The following is an 18,910-nucleotide window of genomic DNA, read 5'->3' as shown; positions in this document are numbered from 1 at the left end:
AGAAAAATCTCTAATTATTTTTAACTTTTTAGAAATATATAGAAATTTTTTATATAGAAAAAAGGATACTGGCCCGAGCTCTCACTCGACGATGAGACCTGTTGCAGCGGCAAACTAGATCTGGGGGTTAGCAGGAGAGGATCATGGGATAGGGACTGTGCCTCGAGCTTCTCTTAGACGCAGAGCTTGGAATGTGGCCGACTCGGAGCCGAGGGATCGGCTCCGAACCCATGTGTAAGAACAAACGGCGAGATCGAACAACTTCCCATTGATTATTTTTTTCTGATAATGAGAGCTGCAGGGAAACAGTGCTCACAGGGCATCCACCATCTTGTAATTTAGCAGAAAGATTCTAAGAACAAATCCAATATAGAAATGAAGAAAGGAGATTTTACCAATATGGATGGACTTCAAGTAGGAGAAAAGAAAGTAGGGAAGAGGAGTATGGAGTTTACCTAAGAAAATTAGCAAAGGAACCAAGGTTTTGGGACCAAATAACTACAGAGGGAAAGATAATACAGTGGGATGAGACTAAGCAGAAGTCTGGACTGCAAGTTATGAACTATCTTCCCTACCAAGGACTGATAGAGTATAGACAAAGAAAAACAGACTGGGGAGTTATTAAATTAAAGATCAACTCTGGCAATGTTTAAGATGAGTCTAGAACAAACACTGACTAACAGGTGACCTATGTCTGGCATACAAGGCATCCTCTGACCCAATACTGATGGATTTACTGCACATTAACAAGTCCAGTGGCATCAGAAATACTCAGTCTAGGGTTCTAAACCTGTTCTGCAACATCAACGGAATGATTTGGAAGGACAGGTATATCTTGCAGAGGATACTGCTGCTCTGGAACAGACTCTCCATCCACATTAAACAAAGTTCACATCTGTCCACATTCAAGCACACCATCGATGTATGGATGGAAAACAGAAAATATACCTCTGGACTGCCCTCTGTACTACTAGTACTTTATGCCATGCATGGGTCCCCTCAAATTATTTATGCTATCATCTCAGTTATTCTCATTATGGGTAATATACAGTTACTGTCCATGGGATGGGTAAGGTCAGTCTCTTAACTAAATGAATAGTTTAATTCAAGCATAAAAAGGGAAACTGGCTAGGCTTAAAATAGCCCACAAGGGCAGATAGCCTAGTACTTATCGATGAGCCTATAAAAAGGATAATTAATACGGCTTAAAATATTGTATGCTAATTATAAGAATCGATTAAAGAAAGTTAGAAAAGATTGGGAAAAGTGAATGGAAAAGCAATATATAAAGGAATAATGGAAGGACAACTATACAGCTCCCAAGTATGTAACAAAGTCCGGAAAGTTTATCATTTTTAATGGAAGTGTTTACACAGGTAATTTTATACCCAAAAGCAGACTTATGAGAATTTTTCCTCAGGTACAGAACAAATGCTGGAGGTGTGATGGGAAAGAGGTAGGTTATTGGGAGCATGACTTTTGGGAATAAAGAAGTTATGCACTGAAAAGTAAACCAGCAAGCACTGTAAGGAAGGCTTGACTACATCACTCAGTATAAAAGCAGACTTTGAGCAGGTTCAGGAACATAAATGCAAAATCTATCCACACAGCGTCTTAAACATCAATAAAAATAATAATAATCATCAGTAACTTGTTAACTCTCTGTTTCAACACTGGAACAATAGAGGTGTCATTCAGTCCTGGAGGCTTATTTGCCTCTAGCACCACCTGCCAATATAGTTTGTATTGTTCCAGTGTTGAAGCAGAGAGCTGCTAAGTTATAGAGCAGTTTAATTGTATTCACATACTTTGGTCACTAGAGGAAGTCTCACTTCTATTAACCTTTGTCTGTTAATATTTCACTTATGTTTAAATTCATAAAGTTGGAACTCACTGAACAACATTTTATGCAACAGATTTTGGAACTTTGTTATTGAGAATTATTATTTTTTATTAATGTTTATGTTTTTTAAATAGGGGTTTATTACAAGTGATACATTTAATTTTTGAGTAGCAATGCATTTCCTCTATTGGCTGATCACAATAAGGTTTTCCATTTAGAAGGGAACATTAATTCACTTGTTTTATCTGATGAAGTCTGTTCTAAACTGATGAAACCACTGTGTGGATAATTTTTGCGTTTATGTTCCAGAACCTGCTCAATAAAGTCTACTTTTATACTGAGTGATGGAGTTAACCCTTCCTTACAGTGTTTGCTGGTTTACTTTTGGTTCTTGTTTTTTGCAAGCACTTGCCTTGGTATACTTTTTAATTTATATACTCACCATAAAGTTCCACGTGTTGTCCATTTTCATTCTTCCTCAACTGATGGGTTCAGATCCGATCCTCGGATCTGACTACGCTGTTACTAAAGTTCGTGGTAACCAAAAAGCTCTTGAGCTTCTCCCTTACCCATAATGCATCAACTCTAAGCTACCTCAAATCTTGTTTGCTGATTTTTCTAGAAAAGAAAATGTTTAGCATGCATAAATATAGGAGACGTAAACTTGTATGTGCTCAATAAAGGAAAAAAAACAATATCTGGAGCGCAATATAAAGGACAATGATATCCCTCTAACCGTTCATTCATCCAGAAGTTTGTGAACAGGAGGGCTGGGGACTGCCAGGTGGGAAGCTGAAGAAGAATGAAAAAATGGACAACACAGATGGAAAGTTATAGTGAGTAAATAACTTCTTTACCTGATGTCAATTTTTATTCTATCCTCAATTGATGGGACAGAGTCCCCAGCTACCTAAAATCACATGTGGAGTCTAAGGAAGGATATTCCTGAGAAGAATTGAACCAAATGATGCTCTCCCCCTGGAGAACAGATCCCATTTGTAATGAGTAATAAAGGTATGGGGAGTAACCCAAGTTGTTGCTGCACATATGTCATCCATGGATTCTCTGGAAAGAAAGACTGAAGACAATGCCATGGACCTAGTTGAATGAGCTCGTACTGGTTGTGGTAAGGTAATACCCAATTTGTTACAGATAAATGAAATACAACCAGTTAGCCATCTGGCAAAAGTTACTTTTGCAGCAGGCTTACTCAATTTCAATTCTGCAAAGGAAACAATTGGTCTGTTTTTCTGATACTGTTTGTGCTATGCAGGTAAAAACGTAATTGTGAACATCCAATAGATGTAACGTATTCGCCCTTGTTTGCAAAATTAGGATAGAATACTGGCAGATTAATGGATTGATTGATATTAGCTTCTGACACCACCTTGGGAAGGAATGAGCCACTTGTTGCTCATAGTGTCACTCTATCCTTGTGAAAGATCATGGATGGAGGTTTTGAAGACAAGTCCCAAATCTCTGAAATTTGTTTAGCAGAGGTAATGGCAACTAGTAAAAGTTTTTCAGGTGAGATACTTAAGCTCACATTTAGCTGCTGGTTGAAAGTAGGAATGTATTAGTGCCTGCAGTACCAAACTGAGATCTCATGGAAGGGTAGGGTCCTTAAACAATGGTCTCAAAAGAAGAGTGCCTCATAAGAAAGCTCTGCACAATGTATGAGAGACTACTGAAGAACCTTCAAATCTAATGTGAAAATTTGATATTACTGCTAACTGAACTTTAATAGTTGAGGAACTAGCCCCTTCTTTAAAAAGTAAAGCTAAAAACTTGAGTATGTTATGTATCGGAGCTGAAAAAGGTTCAACATGATTTTGTCGTTCCCAGTAAACAAATATTTTCCATTTTCTTGTACAGAGTTTTCAAGTTGAAGGTTTGCGGGAAGATAAAAGTATACTTTGGACAGGGAAAGAGAGCATTGGTTGTCTGGCTCTTAATGGAACTGGAGACACCAGGCCATCAGCCTGAGGTTTGAAATGTCTGAATGGATCATGCCCATCAGGTGAGACAGGAGGTCTAGACCCAGATTCAGAATCCAAGGTTGGTGAAGCAAGTGAGGCCAAAGGAAGGGAAAACAAACTTGTCGAGGCCAGAAGGTGCAATGAGGATGACTTTGCTCTTCATCCTGGCAGCTTTCTGTCAAAATTTCGGAATTAATGGGATTGGTGGTTAGACATAAAGTAGACTGGGGCCAATTGTGAAGTACATCATTACTAGGTGATTCCCCCTGAGGGGGGATTACGGCAAAGTAGCTGCTGCATTTTTTGTTTAGGGGAGAAGCAAAAAGATCGCAGTAAGGCTGGCCCCATCAACAAAAAAAATCATCTCTGTCACTTTCTTGCTAACAGAGCACTCATGAGGTAGAAGAATGTACCTGCTCGGTTTGTCTGCTATCACACTGGACTTCCCCAGAATATGCATTGCTACGAGAAAGTGGTTGGATGAGATCACCCACTGCCACATTCTGATTGCTTCTCGACACAAAAGGTATGATTTAGTCCCTCCTTTTTTATGTACCAAACTACTGATATATTGTCCATCTGAATTGCAATCCTCCCTGAAGGGAGAGCATGTTGAAAGGCCTGCAATGCAAAAAGCACTGCTCTCATCTCTAGAACATTAACATGCAAGTTGGCCTCTTCGGGGGACCAAGTGCCTTGGACTGTTTTCCCCAGAAAGTGCCTCCCCTCCCCAACTGGGAAGTGTCTGTGGTCACTATAGGCTTGTGCTGAGGAAGAATGAACAGACGGTCTTGTAGAACGTGATCTGACTTAATCCAGTACCTGAGATCTCTTTTGCATGTTTGAGTGATTTGTATCTTAGTTGACACGGCTTGGTAAAGTACTGACCACTGGGTTGTTAGCATCCACTGGAGAATCTTCATATAAAATCTGACTAAAGGTACTAAGGTTCTTACCACTGACACTGACCCTAGAGCTTGAATGAGCACCAAGCAGGTCAAAATCTTGTTCCTGCAGATTATTTTTCTAAACTATGATAGTATGTACTCTTGAGGCGGCAGTGAGGCTATCACTGACTTTGTGTTGAAAACGGCTCCTATGAATTCCAAATTTTGAGTTGGTTCTAGTTGAGACTTATCAACTGATGCCTGGTCGAGACAGTAATGAGCCAGTAGGCCAGATATGAAAACACAACACAATTCCTGAAGTCTCAAGTGAACTGCTGCTAATGTAATGCATCTGGTGAATACCCTGGGGGCTGTGGTAAGGCCAAAGGACAGATCTCTGAATTGGTAGTGACTGGCTCCAGGCCAGAAGTGTAAATGCCTTCTGGATCATCTGTTCATCTTTATGTGACAATACACATCCTGAAGGTCTATCAAGTACATCCAGTCGTCCTTGCCCAGGAAAGCGAGAATGGATTGAACTGTGACTGTCTGAAACTTGGTATGTCGAACTGACTTGTTCAACTTGGTCTCCAGTTCTGTTTTCTTTGGCACTAAAAAGAACCCTGAGTCAGTCTCGGATTTTATCTGGTCTGGTGGGACCTCTTGGATGACTCTTTTTTTTCTAGCAGCTTTTGTATTTGAATTGCTGCTTCTTCCCTTTGACTAGGTGGAACGTCAGGCATTTTCCTTGACACTGGAGGCAGAAGGGAAAAGGGTATTATATAGCCTCTGGATATAGTCCTCTGCACCGAAGTATCTTTTGTTATGTCTAGCCAGGTTCTCTATTGCAGGGATAATTGACCCCCCCTACTGCCTCCAGATCTGGCCAATCGAGCCTCCTTTCAGAAGTGCTAATAGGGTCTGTCCAGGAAAGAATGCCTGGACCCTGGTTTTGCAGGCCTCCTTCTGCTATAGGGGCGGCACTAACTATTACAGTTACCCCTCTGCCCCTGGGGGAACACCCTCTACGTGTGTCCTGGAAAGGACCCTGGGATTTCCTGAACCACATCTTTTGACTACTAAAAAAGTATGCTCACTGCAGACAGGGTCTTTCCATCCTTCTCACACCTGGATAAAGCTTCTTTCACTGTGGGACTGAACACAGAAGAGCCATCAAAGCACTGGCAAATGAAGACTTGAAGTGCTCCAAAACATCACATAAGCGCATCCAGACTACATGCAAAATAAGCATTATTGATGAATTTAAAATAGACTGTAGCATAGCCAACTGAGAAGCTACATGCAAAATAAGCCTCACAGACGAATCTGAAATAGACTGTAGGGTAGCCAACTGAGAGGTCACAGATGATTGGACCTCTGCAGAAATAGATCCTGAGAGGGTATTTGAAAGTTCCTTAATCAAATCCCACTGTAACCTAAACAAATGTGCCAAATAATTCAGCAACCTTAGGGCAAAGGTGGCTTTAGCACAGACATGCTTCCTAAACCTGTCCATCACCTTAAACTCCCTGTAAGTTCCTTTCTGGCGGACACCACCATAACCATGGCATCATGGTTATCTCAAAAGTTTTTTTCAGAAGGTGGTACCAGCATATTGGCCATTTTCTGGGTATGGGTTCAACTGTGTCAGCTTCCTTCCATGTCCGCTGAGAGACCAAATCAATGAGCTCATCATCAGGCAGAGTAACCCAGGAGGTAAGATGGGCCAGTACCGAAAGCCTTCAGGAATACCAGCTCCTCAGATGAAGGGTTGCTGGGGGTCCAAACACTTCTCTGTTTTAGGATCTCAAGGATGTCTCCAAATGAGACATATGGAGGTGAAAGCGGGGACCCTTCACCTTCATCAAAGTCTGTATCCTCTGTGACAGACTCTTGTGCAGAGGCCAAATGCTTCCTCTTGCACTTCTTCCTAGGGACCTCCTCAGTGGGGTGCTCTGGGAGATATTGGAAGAAATTGTAACACCCTGCTGGAAAGCTTGGAGATCTCAGACTGGCTGTCCCTGTGGTAAAGAATGATGAGGTTCTAAGTGCAGTGACATCAGGGTAGAAGGTAGAGGATCTGAGGGGGTTACATCCATCCATCCCGTCACAGCAGAGAACACCCTCTTCATAACCTTGACGGCCAATCATCCTTGAGAGACAGAAGACTCAGGTGCTGATAAGGCAAGTTTTGGATTGCTGTCCTCCACTGCTTTGAAGGCAATCTTCCTGAGGAGGAAGCCAGAGCTAAACTATCCAATGCTAAAGCTCCAAGGGCAGAGACAGCTTCGACAACTTTGGAGTAGACTCCAGCACCTCGGATCTGACAGGGAAGCTTCATCTCCTAGAGTCATCTAGATCTGAAGAAATCTGAACTGGAGCATTCCGAGTAAGCTTTGGATCCGAAAATATTGTTATCTTCTTTCAGAGACAGACAGACCTAGAAGGCTCAGACCAAGGGATTCTGAAGCAGCTAAAGAGATCAGAGGAGGAGGATGAAGTAGGGGTGTAGTTGATGGATGGGCCTCCTGACCCAAGGGGGTGGGAGTTGGCAAGACACCCATCTGAATCTACACTAAGATGAACTTCCGCATCATTCTTTCCATATCTTCCTCCACCAGACTTCTAGATGAACGAGTTGAGGCAAGAGAAGGAGGCTTGGATCTATGTCATTCAAAAAAGGGTGAAGACACCCTAGAAGGTGTAGGATCAACGGACAGTGAATATCCTGCCCTGGAGAGAACTATAGGACTCGAGGCAGTCAGATCCGATTACTTTTTTGTCTCATCTGAGACAGTCAGATCCATCACTTTTTTCTTCTTTGATTCTGAGTGTGAAGAACATTGAGATCTTTTCGGATCCAACTTAGGCCTTTTTCTAGATGGCTCTGAAACCGAGGTGGATGAGGTAGAAGGCCTTGGAGACAAAAACTTAACTTCTTTTGTTTTTCATTTGGGGGGGTCTGAGCCTCAGATATCACTTCTCCAAATGAGGACAGTAACAATCCTTTTAATATGAGCTTATTTTTCCTCTCTGCTAGAGCCCTAGGAGTGAAATTATTACAGATCGAGCAATCCTCTTGCAGATGTTGTGGCCCTAGGCAATAAACACATAGTATGTGGGCATCTGACAGTGGTAGCTTGTGACCACACTTGACACACTTCTTAAACCCAGATGGGCCTTGTCCGCCATTGTACCAGCAACAATAAAACAGAAAGATTAAATAAGACCGTTTTTTTTAGTAAAGACAGGAAAATTTTACCAACAATGGTAAGAAAATACCACACAAAAATGTAGAAAGGTAAAATAATTCTAACTACAGAAGACTAGATAGAGGAAAAAAGGAAAATTACCAACTATTGCAATTGAAAAACTACAAACTCATTTACCAACTATTGCAATTGAAGAACTACAAACTCGTATAAGGGTAAGGGTTAAGAAACGCAAGAAATGATAACATAAGAAAATATTAGGCTTTAAAAGATTTTTGAATGAAAACACTGTCACTTATCTGTGAAAGTTCGAGAGCTAGGTTAACCACATCTTTTCGCAAAAAGCAGCAACCGAGATCTGAGGGGTAGCATAGGTTTGGGTAAATTATGATAAAGGGAGAAGCTTGAAAGCTTCTTGGTTACCACGAGCTTTAGTAACGGCAGAGTCAGATCCAAGGATCAGAGCCTAACCCAGTTGAGGATAAAATGAAAACTGACAACATCAGGTCTAACAATTTTGTAGATTTTAAAAATTCCCTAGAAATATTTTGTCAGAAATTTTGTGGGACCAAATGGTTGTTAAGATAATGATTCTTTTGAGCCAGGACATAAAATCACAACTGCCCATAGTAAGGCCTTATTATGTTTAATGCAATTGGCACCAAAAAAAAAACAAAAAACTAGAAAATGGAAATCAAAATCTAAATCTACATTAAATTATTTTCATTTATTTGTTTTGGTTGACTGGGAAAGTCCGATTGGGCAAAATCCCTTTTTCAGCAGAGACACGGTGAAAAAAATCTCCACATAAGTAATAAAGGTTTTAAAGTATGGATTTTAAACATAATTAATATGTTTTGTTTAAAAGCACATTCAATACAAGAGTAATACAGGATAACATTCAATTCAAAAACTGTGAAGGACCGTGAAGAAATAAACACAGTTTACAGATGTGCATCCACTTAAGTGTTACAGTAGTAAATGGTTGTACATAGACATAAAGTAGCATTTTTTGACAGGAATTCTTAATAATAAATGGAAGCAAGTGGATATTGGAAAAAGTAGATGGGATACTGAGCACTGGAAAATTCATAAGATACTAGAAAATTTAATGAAAAGATTCAGTATGTAGGAGGGTTGGGGACTGGGACTGAAACAAGAAAGACAGATACATTTCCATGAATGAGAAAGGTGAAGGTGTAGATAAGGGGGCTGTTATGATACAGGAGAGTATTTTGTGAAAGGATGTTGTGTGCATGGGGAGTAGTTTGAAAGATATAGGACTAAGAGAAATGTGTGTATATAGACGGTATGTCAGAAGGGGACAAAGGAAATGGACAGAGGAATTGGGGGATATTAAAGTTGTTTGGTGCTAGGAGAAATTATTTATGTTAGTGACTATGAGTAAGTGAAATATAGGAGGACTAAATGAACATTGTAAAGGAGATGAAAGAACTACAAGTGGAATCCTTAGAAACTTCAAGGAGCTAATTACACGCAATAAATTGAATTGTGGGAAGAATATATGCAGAACAATGTTCAGGAGGAGTGAAATTTAAAGGATGGCAGGAACTGAGCAATTTATGTAATGCTGGAATGAATGAAACTTGGTAAAATATATACTGCATGAAAATAACAATGAGAATATTAGTATGGTTTGTTTTCTTTTCTTTTACTGTGTATGTACCTATGGCATGTCTTAAAATATGTCACACAATACAGATGTTTAAAAAAATATGCATACGGAATTTAAAGTAACACACTAAGTCTTTTACCAAAACTGTTTTCCTTAAACAGAACATAAAGCAGTCTGAGTTTGCCAGGAAAAGAACCAAAAATGTAGTGACAGGTGAAATCTTATCAGTAATTTACTTGCAGCAAAGTTAACAGTCCAAGCAACTCAGGCCGACAGTCTTAAATGCACCCTTCATGTAAAATGTACTTCAGAAACAAAAGTCTTTCTTGGCAGTGCAAGAATCAGACAGGCAAGGTCTCTTACCACAAGCACATCCACTGGTTAAGAAAATAAAGTATTTTACTCACAACTCTTTTAATTCCAAATCTCTGTTACCAGGACTTCCACTGGAAATTACTGTTTCCCAAGCTAGACTCCCATCTCAGGATTGACTGTTTCAGTCTCAGTTTGTCTCTCTTTTCACTAAAATGTTCTACACTTCTCTGGACTTTCTTTTCAACAAATAGTCCTTCTTATAGGACAACGGCCAACAATGCCACCTTAAAAAGTATCTCCATTAGCTAGTAATGCTGTTTATGTTTCACCTTTTTCACTTATGTTGTTGTTTGTATTTATTGATGTACTTTTGCTATGAATACATTATTAATTCTTCCTGTTTTACTGTACTTGTCTTTGTCTTGTGGTCTGGGTTGTGGCTGAAAATGTTCTTCAGACCAGTTCACTTACATAGTTAACAAACTGAAAATAAAATAAAATGGAACATCTTCTGTCATACTGGGTTTACCCTGTCCTTAAGAATATGCAAATGTACACCTAACCTCTATTACACATGTATCTTGCCTTAAAGGGACCAGTTCCTCCTTTCTTGCTTACTGTGTTTTCTCCTCTGCAATGAGTCTGTTCTACCCATACCAAATACCGCAGTAAAATTTATTTCCAGAGAACTTATTTCTATTTCCGTTTATCTGTTATGCAAGCTACTGGTGGAACCACCACATTATGTTACTGTGTGTGTGTGTGTACCTATATGTACACATACATATTTATATATATATATATATATATATATATATATATATATATACTACAAAATAATAACCCTTATTTCTATTAAAGGTAACATTCATCTCATTGAGAGATTTAGATTATGCAGCTGGAGAGTCTAACAGTCAACATTTTTTTTATAGGTGGGTGTGTCAGGATGACAACCCACACCACCACCATCAGGTATTTTACTCGGACTAGTAATTGGCTGGTAAAAGATGGTTCAATGCCAATCTCTTCCTTTCAAATATTAAAATAAAATAAATAGTCTGCTACAAATTCTGTGTATAAGGTGTCTAGGTGTCTAAGATCAATCTCACATTCTTTTTCAAAAATGAATAAACCCTGAATGCAAAGACAATTTAACAGAACATTGGGCGCAATAATCATTGCTAGAAGTTCTAGAATTGAGTTCAGACAAAAAGTTTCCAAGTCCAAAATAGTTGTTCAAATCATTACCAGTTTAATTTCAGATAATAAATTTCCCCAAACTAAGCAACTCAATCAATTCCCCAACTAAATCAACTAATTCTAATTGTAAATTGTAAAGTCAAAATTGTAAATTTTAAAGTCATGTGGGTACTCCTTACAACGGGTAGGTCCTCACGGTAGCCCTTAACAAAGACCCTAGACAAGACCCTCGAACACCAGTTCATATCTCTTCGATTTCTGATCTCTGCCTCTGTTGGCGTGGTCCTAAAAAATTGTTGTTATTGTTTCTTGGTCTATTGTTCTTAGAAGGGTTATTCGGATAGCCATTCTCACTGTTGTTGGAATTTTTTTCTCTTATCCTATTGCTGTGTCTCGGTGCATTATTAAAATCATCGTCAATGTCTTCCTTTAAAATGACATCTTCAAAAGGAGTTAATCGGTCATTAGGTACAGCTGAACCATTTGTAGGATTTTGAGAAGGCATCACATTGAGTGTAGGTACTTTCACTAGAGGGGTTCCGATTAGTAAAGACAGGTGAAACATTTGTAGATAGAGATAATAGATATACTATCCATCGTAAAATTAATTGTGAGACAAGAAAATGAGAGAACTTGAATGGCAAATAAGACTTGATGCATTCAATGTTTCCAGTTCTAATGAGAACTGCAATATTTCTGCAGTCCTGAAGTTAAAGAGTTATATGAGATAGGCATTTTGTACTTAATTTTAAAGTTTAAAGGGCATTTTTTAAAATTAATTTTTTTTATATTTAATCTCATATTGGTCTAATATTGATCCAAATATTTCTAACCATAAAAATAAACATAATACATTTTTTTTAGATTAAACACATATAGAAATATATTAAGCAGATTCTTGCATGTTTTATATTAGTTTTGATATTTCATGATGAATATATTTTATTGTTATTGTAATTATTCATACAGTTTTTGCTATATTTTTATGTTTATGTTATGTTTTTTGCTTATCATTTTATCAGATAGTTATACATATATATATATATATCTATATATATATATATATATATATATATATATATGTATGTATACAGTGGATATAAAAATATAAAATGTGTACACACCCCTGATAAAAATGCCAGGTTTTTGTGATATAAAAAAAAAAAGAGACCACAATAAATCATTTCAAAACTTTTCCCACCTTTAATGTGACTTATAACTTGTACAATTCAATTGAAAAACAAACAAATCTGTTAGGGGAAAAAATATAAAAAATAAAAAATGTACAATAAGCTGCTTGTATAAGTGTGCACACCCTTAAACTAATACTTTGTTGAAGCATCTTTTCATTTAAATTACAGCATTCAGTCTTCTTGGGTAGGAGTCTATCAGCATGGCACATCTTGACTTGGCAATATTTGCCTACTCTTCCTTGCAAAAGTGCTCCAAATCTGTCAGATTGCGAGGGCATCTCTTGTGCACAGCCCTCTTGAGGTCACCCCACATATTTTCTATTGGATTTAGGTGTGGGCTCTGGCTGGGACATTCCAAAACTTTAATTTTCTTCTGGTGAAGCCATTCTTTTGTTGATTTGGATGTATGCTTGGGGTCATCGTCGTGTCGAAAGGTGAAATTCCTCTTCATCTTCAGTTTTCTAGCAGACGCCTGAAGGTTTTGGGACAAAAGTGACTGGTATTTGGAACCATTCATAATTCCCTCCACCTTGACTAAAGCCCCAGTTCCAGCTGATGAAAAGCAAGCCCAAAGCATGATACTGCCACCACCATGCTTCACCTTGGGGATGGTGTTCTTTTGGTGATGCGAAGTATTATTTTTGCGCCAAACGTACCTTTTGGAATTGTGGCCAAAAAGTTCAACTTTGGTCTCATCAGACCTTAACACATTTTTCCACATGCTTTTGAGAAACGTGATGTATTGTTTTGCAAATTTTAGCTGGGCCTAGATGTCTTTCTGTGTAAGAAAAGGCTTCTGTCTTGTAACCCTACCCCATAGCCCAGACATATGGAGAATATGGGAGATTGTCACATGTAGTACACAACCAGTACTTGCCACAAATTCTTGCAGCTCCTTCAGTGTTGCTACAGGTCTCTTGGCAGCTTCCCTGACCAGTTTTTGTCTAGTCTTTGGAGGGATCTCCAGTTCTTTGCACCATAACTGTTGTCTCATATTTTCTCCACTTTTTGATGAGTGTCTTCATTGTGTTCCATGGTACATCCAATGCTGTGGAAATTTTTTGGACCCTTCTCCTGATGGATACCTTTCAACAAAGAGACCCCTTTGATGCTTTGTAAGCTCTCTGTGAACCATGGCTTTTGCTGTAGCAGGCAACTGAGTAAATGTCAGGAAATCCTACTAGGACAGCTGAACTTTATTTGGGGTTATTCAGAGTCTCTTAATTGATGGCAGGTGTGTACCCAAGAAGACTGAATGCTGTAATTAAATCAAAAGGTGTTTCAACAAATTATCAGTTTAAGGGTGTGCACATTTATGCAACCAGCTTAGTGTACATTTTTTATTTTTTATATTTATCCCCCTAACAGATTTGTTCGTTTTTAATTGAATTGTACAGGTTACAAGTCACATTAAAGGTGGGAAAAGTTTTAAAATGATTTATTGTGGCTAATCTTTTATATCACAAAAACCTGGCATTTTAACAGGGGTGTGTACACCTTTTATATCCACTGTATATATACTGATCTATGTCATAATATGGCAAACTCAAAATACTGAAACCAAAATTGTGGAAAACTCAAAATACTGAAAAGCTGTTTAATGCAGGCAGCAATCCCTACTTCACCCCCTTTACACCCCTGCTAATTATATCTACCAGCTCTGGGCTTGCACAACAGTGAGAAAAGGGCAAATTCCCATTTTCAACATTTTAGATATTTTGGCAGCATAGATTTAGATGTGTATGGGTATACTTACTTTGGTCAACAAGGTTAATGGCAAGAATGGCGATCACAAAAGGTTCACAGTGCAAATGCCAACACGTTACCATACACAAGCTGAGAAAGAACTTTGGTGCATGCAAATTAAAAAAAAAAAAAAAAACAAGAACAACCCCCCCCCCCCAAAAAATGACATTGTTTTTTGCAGGGGGGGGCATGCCCTCCCTGTACCACCCACAACCCCTGCTAATTACATATACTCACTCTGAGATCGCACAATCCCCAGAGACAGGGAATAGTCCCCTACACAGGGATTGTTAATCTAGCACACTTGCCAGCCAAGTGTAATCAATTAAACAGATGTTAACCACCTATCGTTTTCACCAAACGCCAGACTCCTATCTATCTATCTATATATATATATATATATATATATACGCACACACATTTACTGCAATGAAATACTAAAACACACATGTTTAAAACCACACAGCTCAGTTCAACTGACACACACCTGACCTATTAAGAAGTTAAATTACAGAACTCTTCAAGAAAATGTGCATAAAAGCCACTTGGTCATTCATTCATTCCAAGTTGTGTCCAAACTCGCAAAAATCTCACTGATATTATATTTCACAACAGACTAATTATTCCATTTGACCTCTTCTACATGTACCTTTACTGTTCTTTTGGTTTTGGCAATATCCAATGCAAGACATTTGCATTGTTTTTCATGACAGGCACCACAATGATTGTGATTGTGATTATTCGCTCAGAGTGGATTATAACCTTGCAGTGAATTAAAATTTGGTCTAACATCCACAATTTAGAGATGAAGATACTATTTTTTATTAAATATCTCTCAGACAGAGTCACTGCTTATCAATTGTGCTACTTCTGTATGTAAAAAAAAATCTGAAGAGACTTGAAAATCCACATAAGCAATTTTATGAATCATGAAGTTTCCTTGGGTTAATTACAATTAATGATTCCCAGATTCCAAGGCACAAATGGGACTGCTTCAGTGACGGACGGCCCACTTTGGGTTCTTCTTATGGGGAGGCAACTGTGTAGAATGGCCTTATTAGTTACAATGGTCAAATGCAGTTAGAAGTTCTACCTGCATCACAGTGGGTACAGTTGTGTAAATATTACTTTTATCAGGAAGAAGTGAGAGGGAAATGAGAAGAAAATCTTACAATAAAACTCACACTACCTAGAATACTGGCAGTACAGAATCAGACAAGTTCCATGACTAACATGATTTTCTTACCTCTTCTTCTCCTTCCTCTTGGTAATGTTCATCCACATTGTCCTCTTGCTGATCAGGATTGCCTGCCATCTGCAGATAAAAAGATAGTCACGGGCTTAATGCTTTTTGCTGTCAGATCATCATCTGTATTGTTCCACTGTATCAGAAGATTTTTGTCACTACTGCTATAGGTGCGATTTCATCTATAAGGAAAACATTATTGAATACTTCCTCCTCTGCATCAAAAAAGGTGGGCTTATTTCTCAGTTTTGCATCACAGGTTCAAAAGAAGTTACTAGGCATCTATAGTCCAGGAGATCATTAAAAAAAACTAGACCAACTTCCCAATTGCCCCTTAGCAATCACTGGTTAAGTGACTTGCTCAAGTTTGCACAGCAGTCAAATGATGGGTGAATCAAAACCTGTATCACAGGAAGTACACTGTTAACAGACCACAGATTTTTTTTTTTTTAATTATTTTTTGTTCCCCTTGGGACACATCATGTAACCGGCCTGGCTCCCCAGTGACCCACGTCCATGCCGTGGTCTACCAGCTTATCTCCTACCCTTCCAGACTTAGTACAGTATTGCTGGGTGCCAGTCGTGGATCTTAAGGGCATCCTGGGCACTTGGCTGTCTTTCACATCTATCCTGTGGGACATTCTTTACATGCCCTATCCACTCCCTTCCTTATTTCCTGCGCATGTCGACTGTGTCTGAGGGCAACTCCCTCTTTGGACCACACCATTCCAAAATGTTGCATCATCAATGTACACTCTCCCACCTGGGAAAAGTATGCACTTCCCTCCCTGCCACTCCATCAGTTGCCTGAGCTGCTAATTGAACCCAGGTCATCTGGGCTGTAGTGTGGGCTTTATCCCTTTTCACTATCAGAGTGGTTATTAACAGCTCATAGTCTTAATCCTTTTCACCAGCTGCCATATTAGCAGTTTAAACCTGCAGGTCTGAAATCCACATTCTGGGTACGGGACGTTTTGACCCCTGCATTAACACATTCCATATCTAAATCTGTAACACTTTGTAACACTTTGAATACAGTTCCGTACTACTGTTATGCCCTAGCATCCATGGTGGTGCAGCGGTAGCATTGTTGCCTCACAGCAAAAGGTTCTCCCGTTCGATTCTCGGCTGGAGTGCGGGAAGTGCCTTCTGTGTGGAGTCTGCATGTCCTCCCCACAGTTGGGTGGGCATTCGAAAGACATGCGTAAATGGGCGTGCCTTCATTGAAGGTTGAATGTAGAGCTGGCACCTCGGCATTCCTCAAACTCTACTGCCAATCATTAGCAGACCGGAGATCTGCTGTGGCGACCCCTAACCGGTAAAAGCCGAAAGACAACAACAATTACTAAGGCTTTATAATAGTTTATAACACTCAACAAGAATAGCAAAAACATATAACAATCTTATACAATTGCGCACAAAATAACTCGTCATTAGACGGAACAAAATATTATTCACATTACTGGTCTCCAACCTGGTATAACCATAGAGAGCTCAAGTTACTAAAGTAAAAAACCAGAACACTGGAAAATAAAACTATCTTTAATAATTAAATGCATAAAACTGAATAAAACTTCATATACGCTGAGTAAATCTTCAACTACACTACTTAAATATGTTAACTTCCTATTTAAAATTCATGATTGATTTAATTGTTAACATGTTAAAAACTTTTCTTAATTAATTATATTTAGATATTAATATGTTAAATACATTAACGTTTACATATTAATATATTAAATAATATAGTAAATTCCTAATTAAAATATTAAGTATTAAAATGCTTTTATTAAGTTTAATTGGAGTCAAACTGTCTTAACAACTGCATTGGGGTCAAACTGTCCGGGGTCAAATTGTCCTGTTTCCTACATTCCTGCTCTATCAGTTTCAGTGCAAAACCAGGCCCTGGCATGGTATGTATCAACAGGTCTGCATCTGAATTTAGAAATTGATCTCAGATACTGTCATCACCATTTTTAGGTGCATGTTTCAAATGAAAGATAGTTCTAACCCACAAAAGTGTTATTTCAAATATTTTTGAGACCGGACTGCTATGAGCAGATGCAGCATAACTTTTCAAACACTGGGTTGAAAGTATTGTTACACTAATATGTCAAAATGACCTTGGATTTCTGATCTTAAAAATATTAATTAAAATACTAGAATCAAGATGAAACATAAGCAATTGCAATGTAGGTTTGCCACCATTTTTGTTGGGAAATATGGAAATCAGAGTCTCTGTTGGGAAATTGAGTTTTGGTGACTGCTTGTCAGGTATTTTGAGTTATTCTGAGAGCTAATATATTTATGAAATACATTTCCCCAAAGGTTTACTGTTTCACTTCGATTTCCTATTTACATTTAAATAATTTTGTCAAAATAATCTTCTGTTTGTTTTAACTAGCATCCTAGGCAACTTGAAATGTGACCATTCATAAGCAGTTAAACGAACCAAATTAACCCTTTTCATGATGCATCTTAGAGAAGTCATACACAAAAAGTTATAGGGATCTTTTTCGTAAATGTGAAACAATGGATTTGTCCTTCAGTTCAACTTTATGTCACCTGTGGTAAAATTACGTTTTTGTTTTTATCTTCAATACAAATACTTTTGTAAATATGAATAAAACCTGGATTCAGAAAAATTATAAAGTACATACTGTAGGAAACTGTATATACATTTCAGTTTTTTTCCTTTACTGATTTTGTCAATGTGAATTTTAGGACGCCCATGCTTATCTGGTGTAATAGGTTTCAAAAGCAAACAAACCAGTTGCCAAAACAATAGTACAGATACTTTTTTAAACATATGTAGTATATCTGTACATTTGTTTACCTATTGCATTTAGTACATTGTTTACTGCTTTTTATAACTGCTCATATCATGATTATTAATGCTGGAAGAGAAGCAATGCACTTTTACTTAATGAAATAGATGGGGCAGCAGGTAGAGCAAGGAGTGAGACTTTTGTCAGGTGTTTGCCTCTTCCAAAGGTGGCAACCCTATTCTGATGCAATACCTTGGTTTGTGAGATGGCACCGTGTCAGAATCCCAAAACACTCTGCAGGTTACAACAGGTAAATGAGTAAAACATAAGTCTCACATTCACAACTATATAATGGGGGCACTGCCATCTACAACAAAACTCGTATTAATTCACAGTTGCTACATCTAGAGGGAAAGAAAGGGTAGTCCTCCAATGAAGCGGTATTCTTGGCAAATGCAATATGGCAAACCTGCCAATGAAAGGAACAGTCACACAGTCTGAATCTGTGTTTCTGTGAAGCTTACACATCTGATGTTCTTATGATGGTTGCATAAAATGCAACAATATACATCAATTAAAACTCAGCTGAGCTTCAGACATAGGAATAACATTTATAAGTAAGTAACTGAATGATAAAGAAAAAAATATGCTGGAGTAACCCACAAGATGAGGGATGCATAATGCTTGAAGATAATAAACTGCTAGACTCTGTTCTTTAATTCCTTCTTTGCATTCATTAAGGAAAACCCTGGCCCATTACTAGCATGGGGAAGTGAATGGGAACAAGGCATGGAATGACAGTGGGATGTGACCAATGGAAGTTAATTTGGAATCACTAGGACTAGTGATGGAAAAGGCTCAATGATCCGATGGCATATCTAAAGT

The 18,910-nt window shown here is 38.3% G+C and overlaps 1 protein-coding gene across 3 annotated transcripts in view; it reads right to left on the bottom strand.

Moving 5' to 3' along the window:
* Nucleotides 1-18,910, bottom strand: part of GOLIM4 (golgi integral membrane protein 4) — a 2,181,480-nt gene that overhangs the window by 252,184 nt on the left and 1,910,386 nt on the right. For all 3 annotated transcript variants that reach the window (XM_044070089.1, XM_044070090.1, XM_044070091.1), the window contains one exon: nt 15,258-15,326. In XM_044070089.1, coding sequence (XP_043926024.1) covers nt 15,258-15,326 — 69 coding nt within the window. The remainder of the gene's footprint in view (nt 1-15,257; nt 15,327-18,910) is intronic.

This window comes from Protopterus annectens, chromosome 4.part1, assembly GCF_019279795.1.
Source record: "Protopterus annectens isolate FY-2018-M chromosome 4.part1, PAN1.0, whole genome shotgun sequence".
NCBI classification, from domain to species: Eukaryota; Metazoa; Chordata; order Ceratodontiformes; family Protopteridae; genus Protopterus; species Protopterus annectens.
Note: the sequence above shows the minus strand (reverse complement) of the source record. Positions and strands in the feature narration are given on the sequence as shown.